The following is a 21,755-nucleotide window of genomic DNA, read 5'->3' as shown; positions in this document are numbered from 1 at the left end:
TCATAAAAATAATGTTCAAAGCTTGGGATGACAGTGAATCCACAATTTCACACTCTTCTCCCTTTTTTTATGGAGAAAACAATATTAATTTCATTAATGGTGGGATCATCTTCCATTAAAGTGAATTTCTAGAGAATCCAAGGACCAAGGCTATTGCCTGCAAGTGAAGGGTGGCTGTGTTGGGAACATATGGGGCTGGTTTCAGTGGCAAAGTTAATGCCAAAAATGGCTCAGCACCCATTAATTTGCCACACAAAAAAATCCCATGTTGGCCATAGGCTTGCTCTACAAGTCCCTCTATCATCAAGTTGTCTCTTGAAAGCGAGCTCCAGCGCCATGGAAGAACTAGCTAGGTTCTGTTGCTACCTTTCATAGGCTGAAATCGAACCCACCATTGCAAAAGATGCCACTCATTACAATATTTGGGAAGAACTGAAGCTTTCACATCATCACATGATAATCAATAGGAAAAGCACTGCAGGTATTGGTCTGTCACGTGAAGACTATACCCATTCCCAGAAAGAACATCAATGAGCTTGCCATCAGCCATGAGCTCCATAGGTAGTCATTTCCATGGCTGATCAGTCATTTGTCCCACGATTCTAGCCCAGCCCACTTGACTTGCACTCGTCTACTTCACTTTTAAATTATAAAGAAACTGTGCACCATGGAAAATCTTATTTTTGAAAACTATAATGGAGTCAATTCAAAACACACTATTTTGTGACAAGCCACCTGATGGGCTGCAGTTTTCTCTGTGGGTGGCCCTTCCATCCACAGTGACGCAGGCACACATCCAAGGTAGCCATTTCAACATGATCAGAAAGCTTGTACTGGATTTCTTGTTTAAGCCATAAAGCTTAGGCTACTTTGAGTTATAAACCCCATTTATATGGCCATATTTCTTTCTTCAACTCGTCTAATGATTTGGGAATAGCCATAGATGTCCCCTTCTCGTGAGTCATGTTGACCCTTCGACATTGATACGAACCAACAATTTCAATTTCAGGATTCTCTTTCATGTTCTTTAGGGTGATAATTCAAACATATATTCTGATATTTTCCCAGCTCAAGGAACATAAGCAATAAAAAAAAAAAATCTAACCAAACTCTTCCACCATTCACCTTGAATTCAAAAAATCATACCAAAGTGATGGAAGAAAAATGGTATGGCATGTGGTACTTGGCTTTAAGTCCAATCAAAGGCAGGTCATATAATTTATCTTTGCTACACAATCCAGTGTTATAGTGCTGGACCTTTCAGTCCAATCAAAGGCAAATCATCTAACAATATCTATCAGAAAAATTATTTCTCTTATTTTCCTATGAGATTTAAATCTCAATGACGATAATGAAGAAATATTTTCTTGATTATCGAGTTGATCCAAGTTATAACAAGCTTTTTAAAACCATTAACGTCATAGTCTCCCACTTTTGATGTACAGTGATGAATTAGATAAAAACCACTGCCTCCGACGACTAGCTAGCATAGGGTATTGGCTTGGAAGGAATGGATTTATTTGAATGATCATGTTCGAGGCTTCAATTTTCTATTCAACATTATAGGTTGAAAGGCCTATAAAGTAAATGCCCGATAGTCTCTGCTCTTGTTTATTATTATTAGTAATATTTATAATAAATTAACTAAAATGAAACTCAAGGGCAAGACCTCGTAAGCCTCCCTGCTCTGTAGTGTTTGAGGTTTTCGTCGTACGGTCAAGTTCACTTCATCCATTAAAGTTTGAGTTAATAACCCCCATTGTTCTCTATTTTGGATATAATTACACTTCTCATTCTCTATTTTGAAAACTTTATGCTTTCCACCTTTTATTTTTCTATTGATAGCATTAATTTTCCATTTGTTGAGTGGATTGTTACCAAATGAGTTGATAATTGATCAATAATGCTGTAAAATGATCAAAAAACCCCTGAAATTCTTGATAAAGTTTATGTATATTAAAATTATGATTATTTTTTCTTAAAAGGCTGATTGATTAATTTGTGATGGAGTAAAATCTAATGGTTCTGAAAAGCTAACTATAGATTTGTTGTTTGCAAATCATGCGGAAAGTATAACAAACTTGTTTATGAACTCGTGAAATAGAGCTAAACCTAATAAAAGATTTGTTCATGCCAAATAAAAAATATAACAAGGAAAGTCTATAACATTTGATCTCATAGCTGGATTAAGCTTAAATTTTACCAGATAATTCAACATCCCTAGTTATATATAGGGTTGATTGATTATAGCCAGCTGAAATCTGAAAAATCCTCAAATTATGCTCAGAATATATTATTTAAATCAATTTCATTATTTTTCATTTTATTTTTGAATTTTTATCTTACTTTAAGATTTTATACCGTTTTCTGACTTAGAATTCTGAATTTTATCTTTCTTTAAGTCAATTTGTCCATATATTTCTGATGATATAACTGCTTGGTTTAAATAATAATCAAGAACTCTTACGGAATCACAAATATATTATATATAGTTTGTAAAAGAAAAGAGAAAATTGCGAAACAATGTGGGCATTATCAAAAGCTATAGTTTTCATGGAGGCTAGAGATAGAATCATGATAGTGTACAAGAAACAGTCATTGAAAAACCAGAATGCTTTCATTTGAAAACACAATTCTGAAATGCAGTTTCCTCATTCCATGGCCCTCGTCTGCACGGTGACAGTAGTGGTAGATTGTCAAGGCCATCAATTCCCCAACTTGACAAGAGGCATCGTCGAAGTCTCCTGCTTAAATTCAAAAAGCTTAATGCATCACTGCGTTTTGACTTGCTTTCGAAGCTTGTGAATAAAGATTTGGAAACGTGGACAGATTTTGCTCAACAATTTAGAAGCTGTTTCCCGTCCAACCCAGATGCCAACTTCACCAAGCAATTGCTATTTAATTACTGCTCGGAGTCTTGTATCAGGAGATCGATGAATTAAAACTAATTATACATGTAATATAAAGAAATGGTGTTTTCACATGGAAATGGTATAATTATAAAATTTCACTATTTTTTTTTATTATAGTGGTGATAAAATTATAATATTTTATTTTTTTATTAAAAAAAATTTTATTGATTTTTTTATACTCGGTATTTTTATTAATTTACACTTGACATATTTATTATTATTTTAAATAATATTTTTTTAGTTTTTCCTTTTTTTCCATACAATTATTTTTAGAAAAAAATATTATTTTTTATACCTTGAATATTTATCATCTATTTATACAATTGTTTTTGTTCTTATCTTTATTCTTTTATAATTTTTTTAAATTTTTTTCTTATCTTTATTCTTTTATAAATTTTTAAATTTTTTTCTCTACACTTATTTTTAGAAATTATTATACAAAGACTTAAAAAATAATGTTTCATTATATCAATTGTAATATTATTCCATTCTTCTACCCCATTAAAAATTAACTTGAGATTTTATTATATATAAATATTGACTTTTTAATTCATAATTATATTTTTTATTTAATATAAAATATATATTAATAACATTTATACATTAATTTTTTTATATTAAAAAAATTATTTATCGAGACGATAAATAAACACGTTATGCATCTTGCCAGTAGATTATGCAAAAAGAGAGTTAAGTTCGAGAGTCATACTAGATAAACAACTTACTAAATAAAATCTCATAGCTTTCAATTTAATTATTTTAGACTGTGATTAAATTTTACTAAAAGATTTTACAGTCATGGTTCTATAAAGGACTTGACTGTGTTATAACTATACGAAGGCTGAAAAACTTTTAAATTAGGTGTAAAAAATAATATTTGAGTTAATTTTGTTATTTTTCCTTTTATTTTAGGATTTTTAGCTCAATTTTGATTATTTGTTTTTGCTTATTTAACTTGAAATTATGATTTTTTCACAAGTTTTTTGACTTATTTAAAGAGTTATAAATCTCTTAAAAAACACACTACATTTTAAAAAAAAATATTCAACAATAAAATAAGAGTTAGAGTTGTCATGTTGTTAACCATTTTCAGCCACAATTCTATTTTTCTTTTGCCTGTTATCTTTTTATGTTGTTTTTCGTCTATTTACTTTTATATACCACAAAAAAGTTGGTGGAACATTGCCGGATGCTTGATATTTTTGTTGCCAGAAGTAAGTGTGCATTGCTCAATCTAAAATTCCTAAAGCTTGCCTGAACAGCTTGTGAGCCATATAATACTGTGATTAATGCTATCAAAAATAACATAAATTATATTTTAAAAATTAATTTATTAAATTATTGAATTAAAATAACTTTTTAAGATAATATTAAAATTTTAATGATTAAACGATTACAAATTCGAATCTCATTATTTTTATTTATTAAAAAATATTATTCACAATATAATATAAATATATATAAATTTCAAATTTAAAAAACTTTTATTTAAGATATATCTACCTTTAACAGCTTATAGTAACCAATACTAAAAATGATTCATTTCATTACTATGTATTTTCGTTCACCACCAGCTTTTATGCACATTCATGAACCTGTAATTTGAATTGTGTATTTTTTTTTATTAATATTACATATAATTTAGTGATTAATTCACATCACCTTTCCTTTCAACTCTGGAAAAAACTGCAGACTCTTCTGGATAGATTTAATAGCTTAACCTAGGTTAAGCCATGATGATTTATAATTAGATCATCTTCAACTAGAGTGATTATTTATTTAATTTTTTTAATCTCCAAGATAGTGGAAGTTGTTCTTCAGGAACATTCCATCATTTTGAAAAAATTTCCCTTAAATTATTTAACTCTCATTCTTTCGTGGTGGGGTCAATCTGCTCTGTGGACGTCGGTATATCCCTGGCCAATTAGATACAATTCTTTACAATATGATTAATCTTTTCATCAATATCTTACAGCATAAATTCACAGAGTAATGTTATTAGAGTGCTTCCTGGTAGTCAGGAGACCAGTAGTGGAAGAGTTCATCAATGCTTCGTGAATTGTTTTGGTGATCCTAAAGTTCAAAGTTCGTATCATTTTCCGATCCTAAAGTTCAAAGTTCGTATCATTTTTTTTCCCCTTGTTTTCTGCTGTAACTTGGTTGGGCAAGTCATGCTAGATTGAAAAAATGTAAAGAAAGTTTTGTTAGTTGGTCTCGAGCCTATTTTCCCCTGAAAAAAGAGTCGGAGCTGCGATAATCCATTACTCGCCTTGATTGTAGGGTCCAAACTTGTCGGCAAATCAGCTCAGATGCCAATTGTTCGGTGTTCTTGAGCCTATCTCCGCTTCAAAAGCTAACTTGTAAGGTGGGGATTTCCTTCACACTCACAAACCTTTCACCGGCCCTTAATTTCCACAACCAACGTGGGATAAACTCAACAAGTTCTGAGTTGAAATATGACTAATGGGTGCTCTTTTCTTTTTCCTTTTCTTCTAAAGCATATCATTATTATGATGATTCACATCAGTAAAGCAAATGGGGCAATATATGTATTGTAGTTTTTGCTGTAGGCCAATGATCCTAAACTAACTTCAACCCAACATTTTTCAGTGATATCAAAGCTAATCTCACTACTCGTTTTGGCCCAATGGTGCTAAAAATGAACCCCCTACTAGCTAGCACTCTTGCTTTCCATCCTTTGACAACGACGAGGGTTTAATGGCGATTGACTAGGATATCATCAAAGAGAAGAAGCTAGCTAGCAGCTACCTTCTCCCCAATTTATTATCATATGACCATTTGTTCAGAACATCTGCACTTCGGATTGTTGGTTAATCATGCACCTCTTTAACTGCTAATTTAGTGATCCGTGAGATGAGATCAATCGTCCAAATCATGAGCTCTATGAATTAAATGCTCCATCCTTGCCAAATGGAAAGCTAGATTTTAAAACTATTGCTCAAATGTTCGAATAATTTCTTGCTGATCTTGTCATCGATGATGCACGCAAAGGTAGTGCAGTCGGTATAGAATATTTCTTAGAGTTTATCGTCATCTACAAAAAGGAGTGCATTTTCCACTAGTAAAATCGCAGCACTCACTTAGGAGTGGTGCTTTAGGAGTTCTGTCGACCTATAGTATCCCAGATAGGGTAAACGTAATTATCTAGTAATCTTCAAGAGCTGCTCGGGTGCTTACTTGTTTTGCTACTTATAGAATTCATGGTCGTGATAAAGAAATTGTCAAGAATTAACGCACGATTTTGTAACCGAGAAAATAGTACATTTATACTTCAATCATTTTATTTTTTTTTTATGGATAAGCCCTTAACGCAGGAGATTTTGGGGAACTCAGCTGTCAGGTATGAAATTGTTATAATTAAATTACGTGGAAGTCTAAGAACAAAAGAAAGCTAGGACACATCCATCAAGCATTGTTTTCATAAAAAAAAATGAATATAATTTTATATTAAATTATTAAATTACACTTAAATTTCATTTTGCACGCCTTATTTTATTGCAATTCAATTTGTTAAGTATAAAAATTTCTTAAATTAAACTTGGAAGATCTTGTTTATCAGCTTTTAACATTTTTCAAGGTTTGTGTTTTCATATTTAGAATAGAATGGTTCAATATCCATTTGAACAAATAATTTATTATGTAATTTTAAGAAGCATAGGTTAATTTGTCATGTTTTAGATTTGTTTTTTAAAGTTTATAAATTCGAGTCTTATAAATTTCAAAATCACTGGAAATTTACATAATCGTTAATTTTAAGATCTATAAGATTAGTTAAAGTATGTGTAAATTAACTCGAGTATCCATATTAATAAAAAAAACAGATTGTTATGTAATTTTTAAATCAGTTTTGACAAGATAAAATTTAGAGGAATTTTTCTCCTTGTTTGTGAGAAAAAAAAAAACCATTTCTAGGGTTCTTCATGGATCCATATATTGTTTTTTTACAAATAATTTATTATGTAATTTTAAGAAGTATAGCTTAACTTGTCATGTTTTAGATTTGCTCTTTAAAGTTTATAAATTCGAGTCTTACAAATCTCAAAACCACTGAAGATTTACATAATCGTTAATTTTAAGGTCTATAAGATTAGTTAAAGTATGTGTAAATTAACTCGAGTATCCATATTAATAAAAAAAACAGATTGTTATGTAATTTTTAAATCAGTTTTGACAAGATAAAATTTAGAGGAATTTTTCTCCTTGTTTGTGAGAAAAAAAAAAACCATTTCTAGGGTTTTTCATCGATCCATATATTGTTTTTTTTTCTTTTTATTTCCATTCCAATCATATTCTATTAAGTTCAGGTTGAGTAAGAATCCACCGTTAACCCAAAATCTTAAAATGCACAGTCCTTCAACACTCTACATGTTAAAAAGAACATGCATTCAATAAGTTGTGGCTATAAGAAGGTATTGGGAAGTGCTGGATTAATTTTAAACCTTACAAATTCGGCATCATTGTTTTAATCTATCACAAATAAGTCATCTCGTGTCTATTCAGAATGTGGATTACATGTTTAATTAATACCTAACCAACTAATATCCTGATCTTTTGACTTGTGCAGACAGAGATTCATGGAGAATTACTTGACCAAAGTCTGAAAGTCCATACATATTTGAAGGATGCCATTAACTCTGACGTAGTTATCAAGGATTTCCACACAAATCTTTTAAGATTAAAGAGCAAAATACGAACCTCCACATACATGTCGGCGAGCACGCTAGGGAGCATTTTATTAAAATTTTGGTCATTTTCAACATCGCTTTTAGTCAATGTTGTTACCTTTATAACTTGTTAATCTATAACCTGGTTTAAATTGATTTTCAAATTATATCAATAAAAATTAATCTAGTCAGATTCCATTAATACAATTAAAACTTTTGTTTGATATTTTTATTTTAAAAAATTAAAAAAATATTATTTTAGATAAATAGTTTTAAATTGAGTTATAAATCGAATCGGGTTTAACAACTTTATTTTATATATATATATAAAAGAAATGTTAGACCCAATAGAAGAAGTTGATATCTCTTGTAATTTTCATTTCTGATGTGGATGGTCAAAAATGTTGACCTAAATGAGAAAGTAGCTCAAGAAGAAAAAGAAATATGGTGGGCAATGAAGACGAGAGGGAGGGAGCTGACTTAATTCACATTTACTCTAGTTTTCTTTCATTTCTTAACCTCAATCTTACATGGCATCAGTGGAGGATTCAAAAATACTTTTTAATTTTCCAGTGAAGTCATTTAATAACTTATATATATATATATATATATGCATCTCACCATTAATGTTCTTACATATTAATAAATTTTAGTATTTTAATGTTTCATAAAATATTTAGTATTCTAATAACACAAATAAAAATTTAATTAGTGTTATAAGAAAAGGCAAATAATCGTTTTTTTCCAAACAACATATGACTTCTTCCTGTTAAAAATTTATTAAAAGTAGAATAAGAATAATTTGTATTGAAAAAAAATAAAAGTTGAATATACAAAATTTATTCCATTGTAAAATAAGAAGACAAACTCATAATTAAGAGAGAGAAAATACATATCGGTTTAATTAATTTATAGAATACATGTTTTGATATTAATAATTGATATAAAAGCTTTGGAAGAATAAATGATTTTTTTAACTTTTTAGTTCAGTAATTTTATTTTATTTTATGTTTATTTTCTTATTCAATATTAATATATTTTTATAGTTTTTCTATTTGTAGGAAGTAGTTTTATTGTTTTTATTTTTCTAATTAGTATTAGGGTTTTTAGTTTTTTTTCTATATTAACTATTGTAACAAACCTTTGAAAATATGAGAATTGAATGGATAAAAATTAAATATTTTGAATATCTTCTCATAGTTATGATGTTTTTAGTTTTTAAGAGTTTTAACTTGTAATAAAATTTGTTATTCTTTGTTTTGCTTGACATAATTTGGTATTAGAATTCAATGATTACTAATTACACAAAGTATACAGGGTATGAAAATTCAAGGTAACATTATATAAAGTTTATTGGAGATTATAATAGTGAAATGATGTTTTTTATTTTCATCAAATCGGTCAAAAAAACTAAGTTCAGGGATAAAATAGTCTTTTATATATGATTCATTTATCTTTTTTATTTTTTGGGGTAAAAACATCTTTTCTACTTTTCCAAAACAGTAAAATAAATTCATTATCTTGAAAGCCAAAAAATCATATAATTGGTTTCTAGAAACTTTTTTGAGATTTTTATTTTAGTATAATAGGTTTACTAAAATAGTATTTTTATCATAATAGGGGAATTTTTTATATTTTCACTTAGGTTATATATATATATATATATATATCTGTATGTGTGTGTTTATAAGGTTAGTAGAGGGGTAAAATAATCTTTTATAATAATAAAAAAATGCTTTTTAGACAAGTAGAAGGCCCTGCAATGCTTTGGTGGCACGTGCATTATCGTCCAATAGTTAAAAATTTACTTTTCATTGTGTCATTAAATTCCTAACGATATCTTTTTTCTTTATAGGTGGCACGTGTTGGGTTTCATTAAACATATTATTGTTAATGTTTTTTTTTCTTTTTTCTCTTCAATCTTGAAAATCGTGTTAGCCATTCAAGATTTAATCCTTATTTTTTAGTTTTTTTTATATGGAAGGTCACAATAGCAATTGTTTGTTTTTTTTAATTTAGCCCTTCTAAGGTCACAATAGCAATTGTTTGTTTTTTTAATTTAGCCCTTTTTTTTTGTGTTCTCTTCTTTTAGCTATTTTTAATTTAACCATTTAATCTAAATTTATCTATCCATTCATTTATTTATTTTTTAAAATTTGATCTTTATTTTTTCAACTGCTATTTTTTCTTTTGAATCATTTTATGTGATTGATTTTTTTTTTTTCAATTTTATCCTTTGATATTTAGAGTTTTTTAAAAAATAAGCTTTATAGTTTTTATAGGTTTATGCTTTCGATCAAATGGTTTATGTTATAAGTTTTACAAGTTAACAAAGATTCACATCATTTTTTTACTTAGCTAATGGTTAATTATTATGTGTTATTATTAAAAGTTCTAGTGATGAGACTCATGACGGAGCAATCTATATACAAAAAAATTATTGGTTTTTGGATTAGAAAGGTTATACTTGAAAAATATCATATTGGATATTTTCATGATGGATGATGATTTTCAATTAACCAAGATCTATCACACGAACAATTTGAACTTGAGGACGAATGTTTTTTAACCCTAGAAGACAAATGCAGGAGATTTTTAGGGAAAAAAATATTTTATTTAATTATTTTAATTTCTTTCTTTTTAGTTTATAATTGTTTTTCTTATTTAGTATTACTAGACTTTTTTAATTTTTCTATTTGAAAGGAATATCCTTTTTTCTCATTTAGTGTTAATAAGGTTTTCTAGTTTTTTCTATATAAAAAATTGTAGTGGATTTTTGGCAAAGTGAGACTTTAATGAATGCAAATTAAATATTTAAATATCTCTCTTTAATTTTTGAACTCATAATAATTTTTTTTTTCTCTTGGTTAAGTGTGTGCTTGATATCATAGTGTAATTTATTTTCGACAAGTGCTTTTCAATTAAAAATATATTAAAAAAATTACAAAAATTTATATTTTATATTAGGACATTAAAATCATCTAAAAATATCTAAACATACATCAATTTAATAATTTTTAAATAAAAAATACTTTTAAAAAGTATATCCACCGTAACATGAATCTCTCAATAATAGAGGGCAATGCAACAATCCTATTATTAGGGATGTTTGAGAGTAATTTTGCTTTTAGATGCACCATAAACACGAAAATATATCTAATTATTTACCAAATACAAAACAGTACTGCATGATTGATGAGAAGGGTTCGGTTATTAGGTACAACACTCGGATAAATTTATTAAATGTATTTGATGCACCAAGTAATTAGGAGATGTACGATCATAAAATTATTTAAGAAAAGATTTAATCTTTTCTTAAATAATTTTATGAACACACAAGTTAACCTGAAAATACGCTTTAACAAAAATGGCAGAGGCAAGCATCGAAATACCGCTCGAAATCTTAAACTTGTTCTATACCTTAATCTGGCAGTGATATGGAAACATCGGACATATGGTTTGGTTGGCCATTCCTGGCAAAGATGAAACCTTTTTATTTTATTAGAAAATAGGTTAAAGTGTTATTTGTTTCCCGTCCACTGAGTTATAAGGATTTCATCCATGATGAAGTCAAAGCATATATATATTACTTGGATAATTCAAAATGTATTAGTTAATCAGTTTTTTTTTTAATCATGTTTGGATTAATCCGAACATATCACTATACAATATCCCTTTTTTTCTGGATCATGTTGCTCATATATATATGACATTGATAGCAAATCCATACCCTAATTCAATTCATTAATTTTCTATAAATATAAGCGAGAAATTAAAAGAAAATCATTTGATCAAATGATATGTTTTGATTTACTTAAATTGAGAAGAAATATATTTCCTATTTTATTTTTATTTTTCATTTCCTTACAAATTAATGTTGATTCATATTCTTTTCTATGCTTTTTTTTTTCAATTTTATGTTTCAAGTTACTCAAGTTGATATATATAGAGGATGGTATCCTTATCTTATCACTGGGACCAAGCTCTTACCAGTCATTAGATGGTCACTTTCTTGATATTTTGTTGTGATCAAATGGAATTTTTTTTCTTTTTATTTATTTAGAAAATAATTTATAAATTCTTGATTGTGATCAAATGGAATTTTTTTTCTTTTTCATTAGAAAATAATTTATAAATTCTTGAAAATATATATTTTTTAATATTTGAAAACATCATAAAAAATTATAAGAAAATAGATTGCTTTTCAATGTTTAATGAAAAATGAGTTAGAAATCATTTTTATTTTTGAGCATATAAAACAAGTAAGTAGGAAAATAATACATTTTGAGTTATTACTTTTTTAAAAAAAAATAGTAGAATTTTTATTTTCATTATAACATTTTTTCTATTTGTAGAACATTGAAAATAATTTTTTTCTATAGTATCCTAATTTTATAATATAATTTATATGATTCAAAATGTTTGATTATTGTATAATATAACTTGTTTTGTACTTGAATATTTTTTTTTGGAAATGTTATCTAAATTAAAGTATTATATGTACTAATATATCAAATTAATATATTTTTATATTGTATATCAAGATATCCTAATATATTATTTCTTATATATAACTACACTATAACTTATTATTTTCTAATAATATTATATTTTAAAGTATTATATATATATAATAATAATAATAATAATAAAAGAATAATAAAATATTAGACAATTTTAGTTTTTAAACCTTCATGTAATATGTTTTCAAAAACATTTTCCTCCATTTAAATCTTACATTTTTTTCATTGACAAATTCTTTAAAATATAATCAAATATAAAAAAATCAGAAAAATACTTTTTCAAAAAATATTTTTCATCAAATAAATAAATCCTTAGTCTGATTACAAGGATGTTTGAAATTATAATGCATGATGTATTTTAAAACAGCTTTTCACTTGAAAAATATATTAAAATAATTTTTTTAATATTTTTTAATATAAATACATCAAAATTATTAAAAAAATACTAAAAATATCAATTTAATATATTTTTCAAGCTAAAAATATATACTTTTAAAAAATACCTAAAAATAAAAATAAAAATTGTGCCAAACACCCGCATCTTGGTGGCAATAAGTTTAAAAACTTCTATAAATACTCAAGTAATGAGGTAGAGTTTCCATGTAAAATTAAGGCCTCCCTGCCTAACACCATCCCCCACCTAGCCAAGTCCAAATTCTCACAACCTTCTATGGATAGCACCGTTGCTGCCATCATGACACAAAATGGCCGAGCAGAGACCAAGGTTGTCTCCACCCCACGAAAAACCTCCAAAGGTGGCTGGAATGCTGCCATCTTCATTATCTGTAAGCTGACTACTTCTTCATCCTTTTCTTCTTTGAATAAAATTTCACCCTCTCTTAACATTTAAGATTTTCATTTCATTATGCATGTATGTCTGCAGTTGTTGAGGTGGCTCTGAGATTTGGCTACTATGGTTTGGCTGGTAACCTCATAACATTCCTCACAAATGATCTTCATCAGTCCACTTCTACGGCCATCAAGAACATCAATACATGGGTTGGTGTCTCGGCAATCTTCCCTATCTTTGGAGCTATTGTGGCTGACTCTTTACTTGGCCGCTTCAAGACCATCCTTCTGTCTTCGACCATTTACTTCGTCGTATGTTCCCTAGCTACCACTTAATTTTAACTCCCCTGATTTTGATCAGGAATTGATCATTCTTTATAAACCGGAAAAAGCTGATCACTGTTAAACAAAAAATAAATCTCTTTGCATTGAAGAATCATGGTGCGTGACAGTTCCTGCCTAAACTAACTGTTCCTTGAGCATATGGATTTAAAACCTAGTCATAATGTACAAAGCACATCCGCTAGCTAACTTCACTGACCTTGTTTTCTAGGTTTATTCTTTATTATGTTCATTTGTGCAGTTGATTTCGCTGGTGATTTTGCTCACATGACTTTATATCACAGGGGATGGTTCTGTTGACCATATCAGTCTCAGTAATTCCTACGCATTACAGGGAGGCTGTGTTCTTTATCGCTCTCTACATACTAGCTGTTGGTGAAGGTGGTCACAAGCCTAGTGTGCAGACCTTTGCCGCGGATCAGTTTGATGAGGAAGAGCCAGAGGAGAAGGCAGCCAAGAGTTCATTCTTCAACTGGTGGTACTTAGGCATAGTGGTCGGTGCATCTTCAGCTATATTGGTGGTTATTTATATCCAGGTAACCAAGTTCTTGAACTATTTCAAGGTTTCCGGTTCAAAATGAGAGTGTCACTTGACTTATAAAACATTCATTCTATCGACGGAAATTAATCTTTCTAGTTCTGTCAAGTTTTCCGACATTTTGAACCAAAGACCTCATCATTAATGTTCCAAATGCGTGGCATTGATTAATAATCGATGTTTTCAAATGTGAGTATGTGAATAGGACAATCTCGGATGGACAGCAGGAATTGGAATCCTGACAGGAGCTTTAGGGGTGGCACTGTTCATTTTCTTGATAGGAATTAAGAGATACAGGAAACAAGCTCCAGTGGGAAGCCCTTTCACTATGGTGGCACAAGTATTTGTGGCAGCCACGAGGAAGCGGCGAGTGGTCCAGACGCGACAAGGGTGGGGCATATGTTATGAGGCAGGTGGGACCGACATCGAAGGTCAACCCCGGAAACGAACTTTGGCAGCCACTAATCAATTCAGGTAGAGGTCCATTCAGAAGACAAGCATATTTTATTTTCTTATTTTAGTGTAAAAGTATCCTCTTATCCTCAATTGCTATGTTGAATTGAAGAACAACGGGGGTAATGGTGTTGGTTGGGGTCATATCAGTGAACATGGCTACCTTTAATGGGTTTGACTAGGATTAAACAGGCTAGATTCATTGGCCTAAAAATCCTCATTGCAAGGGTGCAGGCAGCGATTTTATTTGGATTTTCTGATCAGAAAAGGCGCTGCTGCTTTGTAGGCGAAAAAACGCAACCATGCAGGGCATCTTATGTATGGATTGATGAGATTCACTGCCTGCATAATGACTCACTGTTCTGACTTCAAACACTACAAAAACATAATAATTTCTTCAAGACCAAGCTTCTGTTACTGTCGACGAAAAAATTCAAGTAACAATAAAAATTCAGTTGAATCCTCGAGTTTAAGACTCTAGTCTGTTAATGGTGAGGTAGGCATGGACTAGCTGAAACTCCAGCACCTCAAGAATAACAGTATATTATCTCCTCTGTACCTAAATTATTAGTGTGCTGCTTCTTTTTAAGTTAAATGGAGCCAACCCATGTTCTGTTGATTTATCTGTAAAAAAATATAAAGTTATTTTATTTTATTTATTTATTAAAAGTAAAGTAATATTATTATTTTTTCAGTTTAATCTATATATAATTTTTTTATTTAAATTAATTTTTTTTAGATTATTTATGATCATATCATGCAATAAATATACATACATATATATATATATATATTGGATTGTCGAACACTCTCTTATAGCAAACAAATATTCCTACCCTCCCTTCAGCCAAAGATGCTAAAACTTTCATTTTTATGGTAGAATCAGCTATCCATCCCTTTTGCTTTGCTTTCTCTTAAATCGAATCAAGCCTAACTTCTGCAAAAACCGTTAGCAACTTTAATCTTTGCTCTCTCCAAAACAGAATCAAGCCCTACCATCTATAAAATCACTGATAGCTTTCTTTCTTTCCATTAGGTAGCATCAAGTCCTTTTTGTTTGCTTAATTCCAAGGTAGCATTACATCATTGATTACTTGCTTCTCTGCTTTCTCTTAAAGAGAATCAAGGGCAACCTCCAGTGAAATCAAGACCTTCCAGATCAGAGAGGGACCTAGATAGTCTTCGCGCGTAGGTTGGCCGAAGATACGCCAGACCATATAACACCGAAAAATATATATGATCAATTATGACTTGCTGAGATTAGGATAATAATAGAAAATCTTAGTGGTATGAAAATTAAAGAAATCTCATTTTAAATTGCTGAGAACTGCATATTATTTATATCCATAATTTCTAGAGTTGTCGTGCTTATAAATAACATGTTGATCATTCAGGTTCTTGGACAAGGCCATGGTCATTGACGATTTAGATGCCTCGAGCAAAACAAGGAACCCTTGGCGGCTGTGCTCACTCAACCAAGTGGAAGAAGTAAAGCTTGTCCTGCGCCTCCTCCCCATTTGGTTAAGTTGCTTAATGTTCACTGTAGTGATAGTTCAAACACACACTCTTTTCATCAAGCAAGGTAGCACAATGACCAGATCAATAGGACCAGACTTCCAAGTTCCACCAGCATCATTTCAAAGCCTCGTAGGCCTCACGATCCTCTTCACTATCCCACTTTACGAACGTGTTTTCATCCCAGCGGCGAGAAAAATAACCGGGCACAGCTCCGGTATAACAATGCTACAACGGATTGGCATTGGCCTGTTTCTGTCTATTGTGGAAATGGTAGTGGCAGCTCTAGTAGAGGGTAAGAGGGTTAGCATTGCAAGAGAGCATGGCCTAATGGACATCCCAAAAGCAACAATACCAATGAGTGTCTGGTGGATACTTCCGCAGTACATGATCAGTGGAATATCAGATGTGTTCACGGTCGTTGGATTACAAGAATTGTTCTATGATCAAATGCCGGAATCGATGAGAAGCATGGGAGCTGCAGCATATATAAGTGTAACTGGACTTGGGAGCTTTTTCAACACTGCAATTATAACCGTGGTGCAGGCTATTACAGCAAGGTCCAGTGGCATTTTGCTTGGCAACAATCTTAACCGTGCCCATGTTGACTACTTCTACTGGATCTTGGCTGTATTGAGTGCTCTAAATTTTTGTGTTTATTTATGGGTTGCTCATAGTTTTGTGTACAAAAAGGTTGAAGGTGAGAAACCGCAAGAGGGCAGGGAATTGGCCTTTGCTGAGCATTTAGATGCGAAAACATGAGGTCATGGGACCATATAAATGGTGCTAAATCTAGTAGAAATTCAAACTATATGCATGTTAATGTTAATGTTAATGTTAATGTTAAAGCTTGAATAGATAGTGTTATAAGATGTCATCAATGTTTGTGTGAGGAACATTGTGGTTTACTGCTTGAAAATCCATAGCTTTTCTTAATGAGCTTGATGTTTCTCGTTGAAAATTGGTGCCATGTTTTATTTTTTATGCTTAAAGGATTCGGTTGAAATTTGAGTTATAGTTTAAGGGGCTATTTTTAAGTTTGACTTCAATTACATCCTCATCAACTCTCATATAATTGAACTTTCAAGTTGCATTAATTTAATTTCTGAATTAATGACTGCCGGCTAGTTTTAATCACTGCCGTGTCTTAATTCGATCCAAAGCACAACCAAGATGGGATTGATCACCACATGACCATATATATACTTTCAAATATTCTATATATAATATTCTCATTGTTATTGCCTCATTATTTTTTTGTTTTTTTTTTTTGTTTTTTTTATTAGATGAATGGGTGTGTTAAAGTCTTGTAATAAGACTGTGTGATATTTGTTATAATTACTATGGTTGCTGTTAAAGAAACAGGTTAAAAAAATTATAAATTATAGATTTTTTCAACTCAAATAAATTATTACCAATGAAAATTTAAAAAACAAGTTTAAACAATAAAAATCAAATAACTTTTAAAGCTTTGATTAACTCGAAAACATCTCTAATTAACCACACGGTATCACTATGCCAAATAAAAATACAAGGGCTAATTTGAAAAAATAACATTGAGCTCTAAGGGTGTGTTAAAGTCTTGTAATAAGACTGTGTGATATTTGTTATAATTACTATGGTTGCTGTTAAAGAAACAGGTTAAAAAAATTATAAATTATAGATTTTTTCAACTCAAATAAATTATTACCAATGAAAATTTAAAAAACAAGTTTAAACAATAAAAATCAAATAACTTTTAAAGCCTTAATTAACTCGAAAACATCTCTAATTAACCACATGATATCACAATGCCAAATAAAAATACAAGGGCTAATTTAAAAAGATATATTGAGAAAATAACATTGAGTTCTAGTTATTGTAATTGTCAAATTTGATTTATTATCTGATCTGATTTGATTTATAACTTGAGTTATTATATTATCATGTTAATTTATAAGTTGTTAAATCAACTTGAATCTATTATTTTATCTAAAATTATATTATTTTAATTTTTTTAATTATATGATTTAAATTAACAGAGTTTAAACTGGATTTAGCTAAGTTAACTTAGATTTAACCATATTAATGTCAAAAATCAATTCAAAATAAAAATAAACTTAAGTTAGGTTTTGAGTTATTAATATAAACCATAATAATGATTTGTTTTGTAATTTTTGAAACATGAATTTTCCAAATTAAACTCCTTATATAATTTTTTATTTTTTTTATGAATTTTCCAAATTAAACTCCTTATATATTTTTTTTTTTTGTGTGTGTGTTGTAGCTTAATGAAGTGAGATTAGTTAATTTATTTTTCTTGAGAACTAGCACATGAGATTTCCTTCCTTTTTATCTCCTGCACTGTCCTCCAGTGAACTTAGTTCATGGAGTGCTTATTGTTCGCATATTAATTAATATCGAAAGCACATGGCATCGATATTGCTACTCTTTCGCTTATGAAAAATACTGATTTTTAAAACAAGAAATTGAAATACATAACACTCCGTAAATAAAATTATGCAAAACTCAATTAATTCCATAAGATTAAACTCTTGAGTCTCGAGAAATATGATACTCTGATCTAATTAATTAATTATATATCATCAAATTATATTTCATAGTCATTAAAACAAGAGATATTGGACATAATAAATAGCAAATTTTCATTTTATTATCGTGAAAAATGATAGAATATGTTTAACTAAAATATGTTTAGAAAAGATATATATGAATATGTTTGGTATAAAGATAATGCAAGGAGGGTAATTATTACTCTCTAAATGGATCTTTTTAGGTTAAATTTTAACATCCCAGAAAATAAAAAAATAAAAAAAAACTATTTTCTTACTTTTTAAATCAAAATACACAATTAATCAAATAATTTTTATTTCTCTCTCTCAAGTTACTATCGATATTTGAATACAATTTACCCTTTGATTTATCAAAACACCAAATATCTTTAAGAATAAGTTTTTATACTATTAAAAATTAATCTTGTAATGATTAATTTTCATTTTTTAATCTTGTACCAAATATCACATTTGCAATTGAAGGGAAATTCGAGGAATTTCTTGTCTGACTGAATATTATGTAGATATTTGAGGTTGTATTAATATTTGTTAGCTTCACAAATTTTTTTTGTCAATAGACTTTTATAATAGAATGTAATTATGCAATTAGTCCAGTTTTGTCTTTCATGATTTATATATGTTTTATTTATTTATAAATGCCCCTATTTTTTAATAAATGAAATCCTTTTAATTTTGTTAATACAAAAAAATGTTTTAATAAATGAAATCCTTTTAATTTTGTGAAAACAAAACTTTTTTGTACTCTAAATTTTTATCCAAAATTAAATAGGCCTAAATTTAAATATAATTTGATATAATAATAGGCCTAAATTTAAATATAATTTGATATAATAATAGGCCTAAATTTAAATATAATTTGATATAATAATAGGCCTAAATTTAAATATAATTTGATATAATAATACTTATCATGATTTTTCTTTTTACTGCCAACTATAGATTAATAAAACTTAGCTTTTCAGTCAAGATCTCATTGTTTTTGCTTCTATAAGAATACCACTATACCACATATTTACTAATTAATTTTTATTCTATATTTTGAAAACATGAAGATGACGTCAGTATTTTTAATTACATGTAAAATATGAGAATGCTACTCAATCATTTGGATTAATAGACTTTTGTAAAATTTGAATATCCTATAAATTGTTATTCTTTTTCATAATATATTCCATTGATCACATTTAAAAAAAAATTGAAAAGAAAGGATCAATTAAAAACATTAAGGATTAAATTTATGAAATTAATTGATTGATGACCTAATTGTTCCAAGTCCAATAGTTGGATAACAAATATATACGTAGATTGCATGAAACTGCATTCCCTCATAAAAAAGTTTTAATATTTTTTAATCGTGTTGAAGTGCTAATTTTTAAAATAACTTTTAAAAAATTTAAAAGATATTTTAATTTATTTATAAAAAAAATATTTTAATCACAATCATTATCACAATCCCAAACAGATCTTATTTTAGAAGAATTTTCTTTAAATGATAAAGAATAGATTATGAGTTAATCCATATCTTGTTTATGATTTTGCATATTACTCCTTTGAGTTTTGAGAATCATAAATTATTTGAAAATATCCAAATTATATTTTTTAATGCTTTTTTTTTTGTATAATTAGATGAATTAAGAAATTTGACTTGAAATGAAGAACAATTGATGACCTAATTGTTCCAAGTCCAATAATTGGATAACAAATATATGCATAGATCGCATGAAACTGTGTTCCCTCAGAAAAAAGTTTTAATATTTTCTAATTATGTTGATGTGCTAATTTTTAAAATAATTTTTAAAAAATTAAAAAATACTTTAATTTATTTATGAGAAAAAATATTTTAATCACAATCATTATCACAATCTCAAACAAATTTTATTCTAGAAGAATTTTCTTTAAATCATAAAGAATAGATTATGAGTTAATCCATGTCTTTTTATGATTTTGCATATTACTCCTTTGAGTTTTGAGAATCATAAATTATTTGAAACTATCCAACTTGAAATGAAGAACATTTTAGCGAAAGATATATTTTCATGATGGAGACAAACAGAATGACTAAATTAATACATATATACATACATACAGAGAGAGAGAAAGAGAAGTAAAGGCATTAAATATTGGATTTATTCAATTAGAGGGACTAACTACATATGTACATACATACAGAGAGATAAAGAGAAATAAAGGTATTAAATATTGGATTTATTCAATTAAAAGGACTAACTAGTTATTTTTCTAAAATACAAGGACTAAATAAAGTAATTTAATCCAAGCCAAAATAAAAAATTAGGAAGACAAAAATCACATGAATTCTTACCAGCACCTAGACAAATTATTCTTGATGGTATTTTATATGTTGTGTTTGTTACTGTGATTGAATCATGTTTTTTAAAAAATTAATATTTTTTTTTAAAATGAATTATTTGTATATTTTAAATTATTTTCATATTCTAATTTAAAAATTAAACCTTTTAAAAATAAAAATTATTTTTATCACAATTCCAAAAATAATTATAACATATAGACCATGTCCTTCCATCTTCTACGCCTCCCTCCCAAGCAGCTGCATTTTCCAGCTCTCCTTTTATTAGGTAATGTACGGGAATGTTTGAAAATGTGATATAAATTATATTTTTAAAAATTTTAATTTTTATAAAAAGTTAATATTTTTTGATATACTAATTTTAAAAAGATTTTTTTTTAAAATAAAAAAATATTATTTTAATTCATTTTAATATAAAATAATCGCAATTACTAAACCTGGCAGGATAGTGAACCTCCATAATTAAAATCACTGTTTAAATTTTAAAATGTAAACCTGGAACCTACAAGTTGATTAATTAACCTCTAGCTTATAACAATAATTAATAACATAACAAAATAACTATAAGAAATTTCTAAAGGGGGTGAAAAATAGTATTTTTATTCTATCACCAAACTTATTTTATTATAAATTACAATATTAAAATGATAACTTTTTTCCTTAATCAAATAACATTTAGCATGGTTGATGAAGGTAATAATTTTTTTTTTTAATTTTTTATGAAGAGCAAAAATATTTTGGAGACAAAAATGTATACACCAGTGTCTAGGGATAATTTCAGTTTTTTATTCTTCAATAAATAAATAAATAAAATTACACAACCCTTCATCCAAGGGTTGTTTCTGTCTTTTTAATTATTATTTTTTTGTCATTGTTGTTTTTTCCAGGGTATTATGGTTTTTTAACAATAAGCAAACAAGAGAAAGAAGAAAATACTAATAAAGCCAAACAAGGCCACACATTGATCAGGAAGCTAGTAAACAAAAAAAAAGACTTGTGCGGTGCAAAGTGGAAGATTAAAAAAAATTAAGCACGTGAAATCTCATAATAACAAGATCCTCGATGCCATGAAGATACTGCGATTTTCTAAACAACAGTG

General features: G+C 28.5%; 1 protein-coding gene across 1 annotated transcript; it reads left to right on the top strand.

Moving 5' to 3' along the window:
* Nucleotides 1–12,726: 12,726 nt before the first annotated feature.
* LOC105108098 (protein NRT1/ PTR FAMILY 5.4-like) lies at nucleotides 12,727–16,696 on the top strand. The gene is made up of 5 exons (XM_011002261.1): nucleotides 12,727–12,905; nucleotides 13,004–13,221; nucleotides 13,536–13,787; nucleotides 13,995–14,263; nucleotides 15,637–16,696. Exons 1-5 carry the CDS (start codon nucleotides 12,791–12,793, stop codon nucleotides 16,517–16,519), a joined length of 1,737 nt encoding a protein of 578 aa, XP_011000563.1. The 5' UTR covers nucleotides 12,727–12,790; the 3' UTR covers nucleotides 16,520–16,696.
* Nucleotides 16,697–21,755: the final 5,059 nt, after the last annotated feature.

The sequence above is a fragment of the Populus euphratica genome, unplaced genomic scaffold, assembly GCF_000495115.2.
Source record: "Populus euphratica unplaced genomic scaffold, PopEup_1.0 scaffold182.1, whole genome shotgun sequence".
Classification (NCBI taxonomy): domain Eukaryota; kingdom Viridiplantae; phylum Streptophyta; class Magnoliopsida; order Malpighiales; family Salicaceae; genus Populus; species Populus euphratica.
This window is presented reverse-complemented; position numbering and strand designations above follow the sequence as displayed.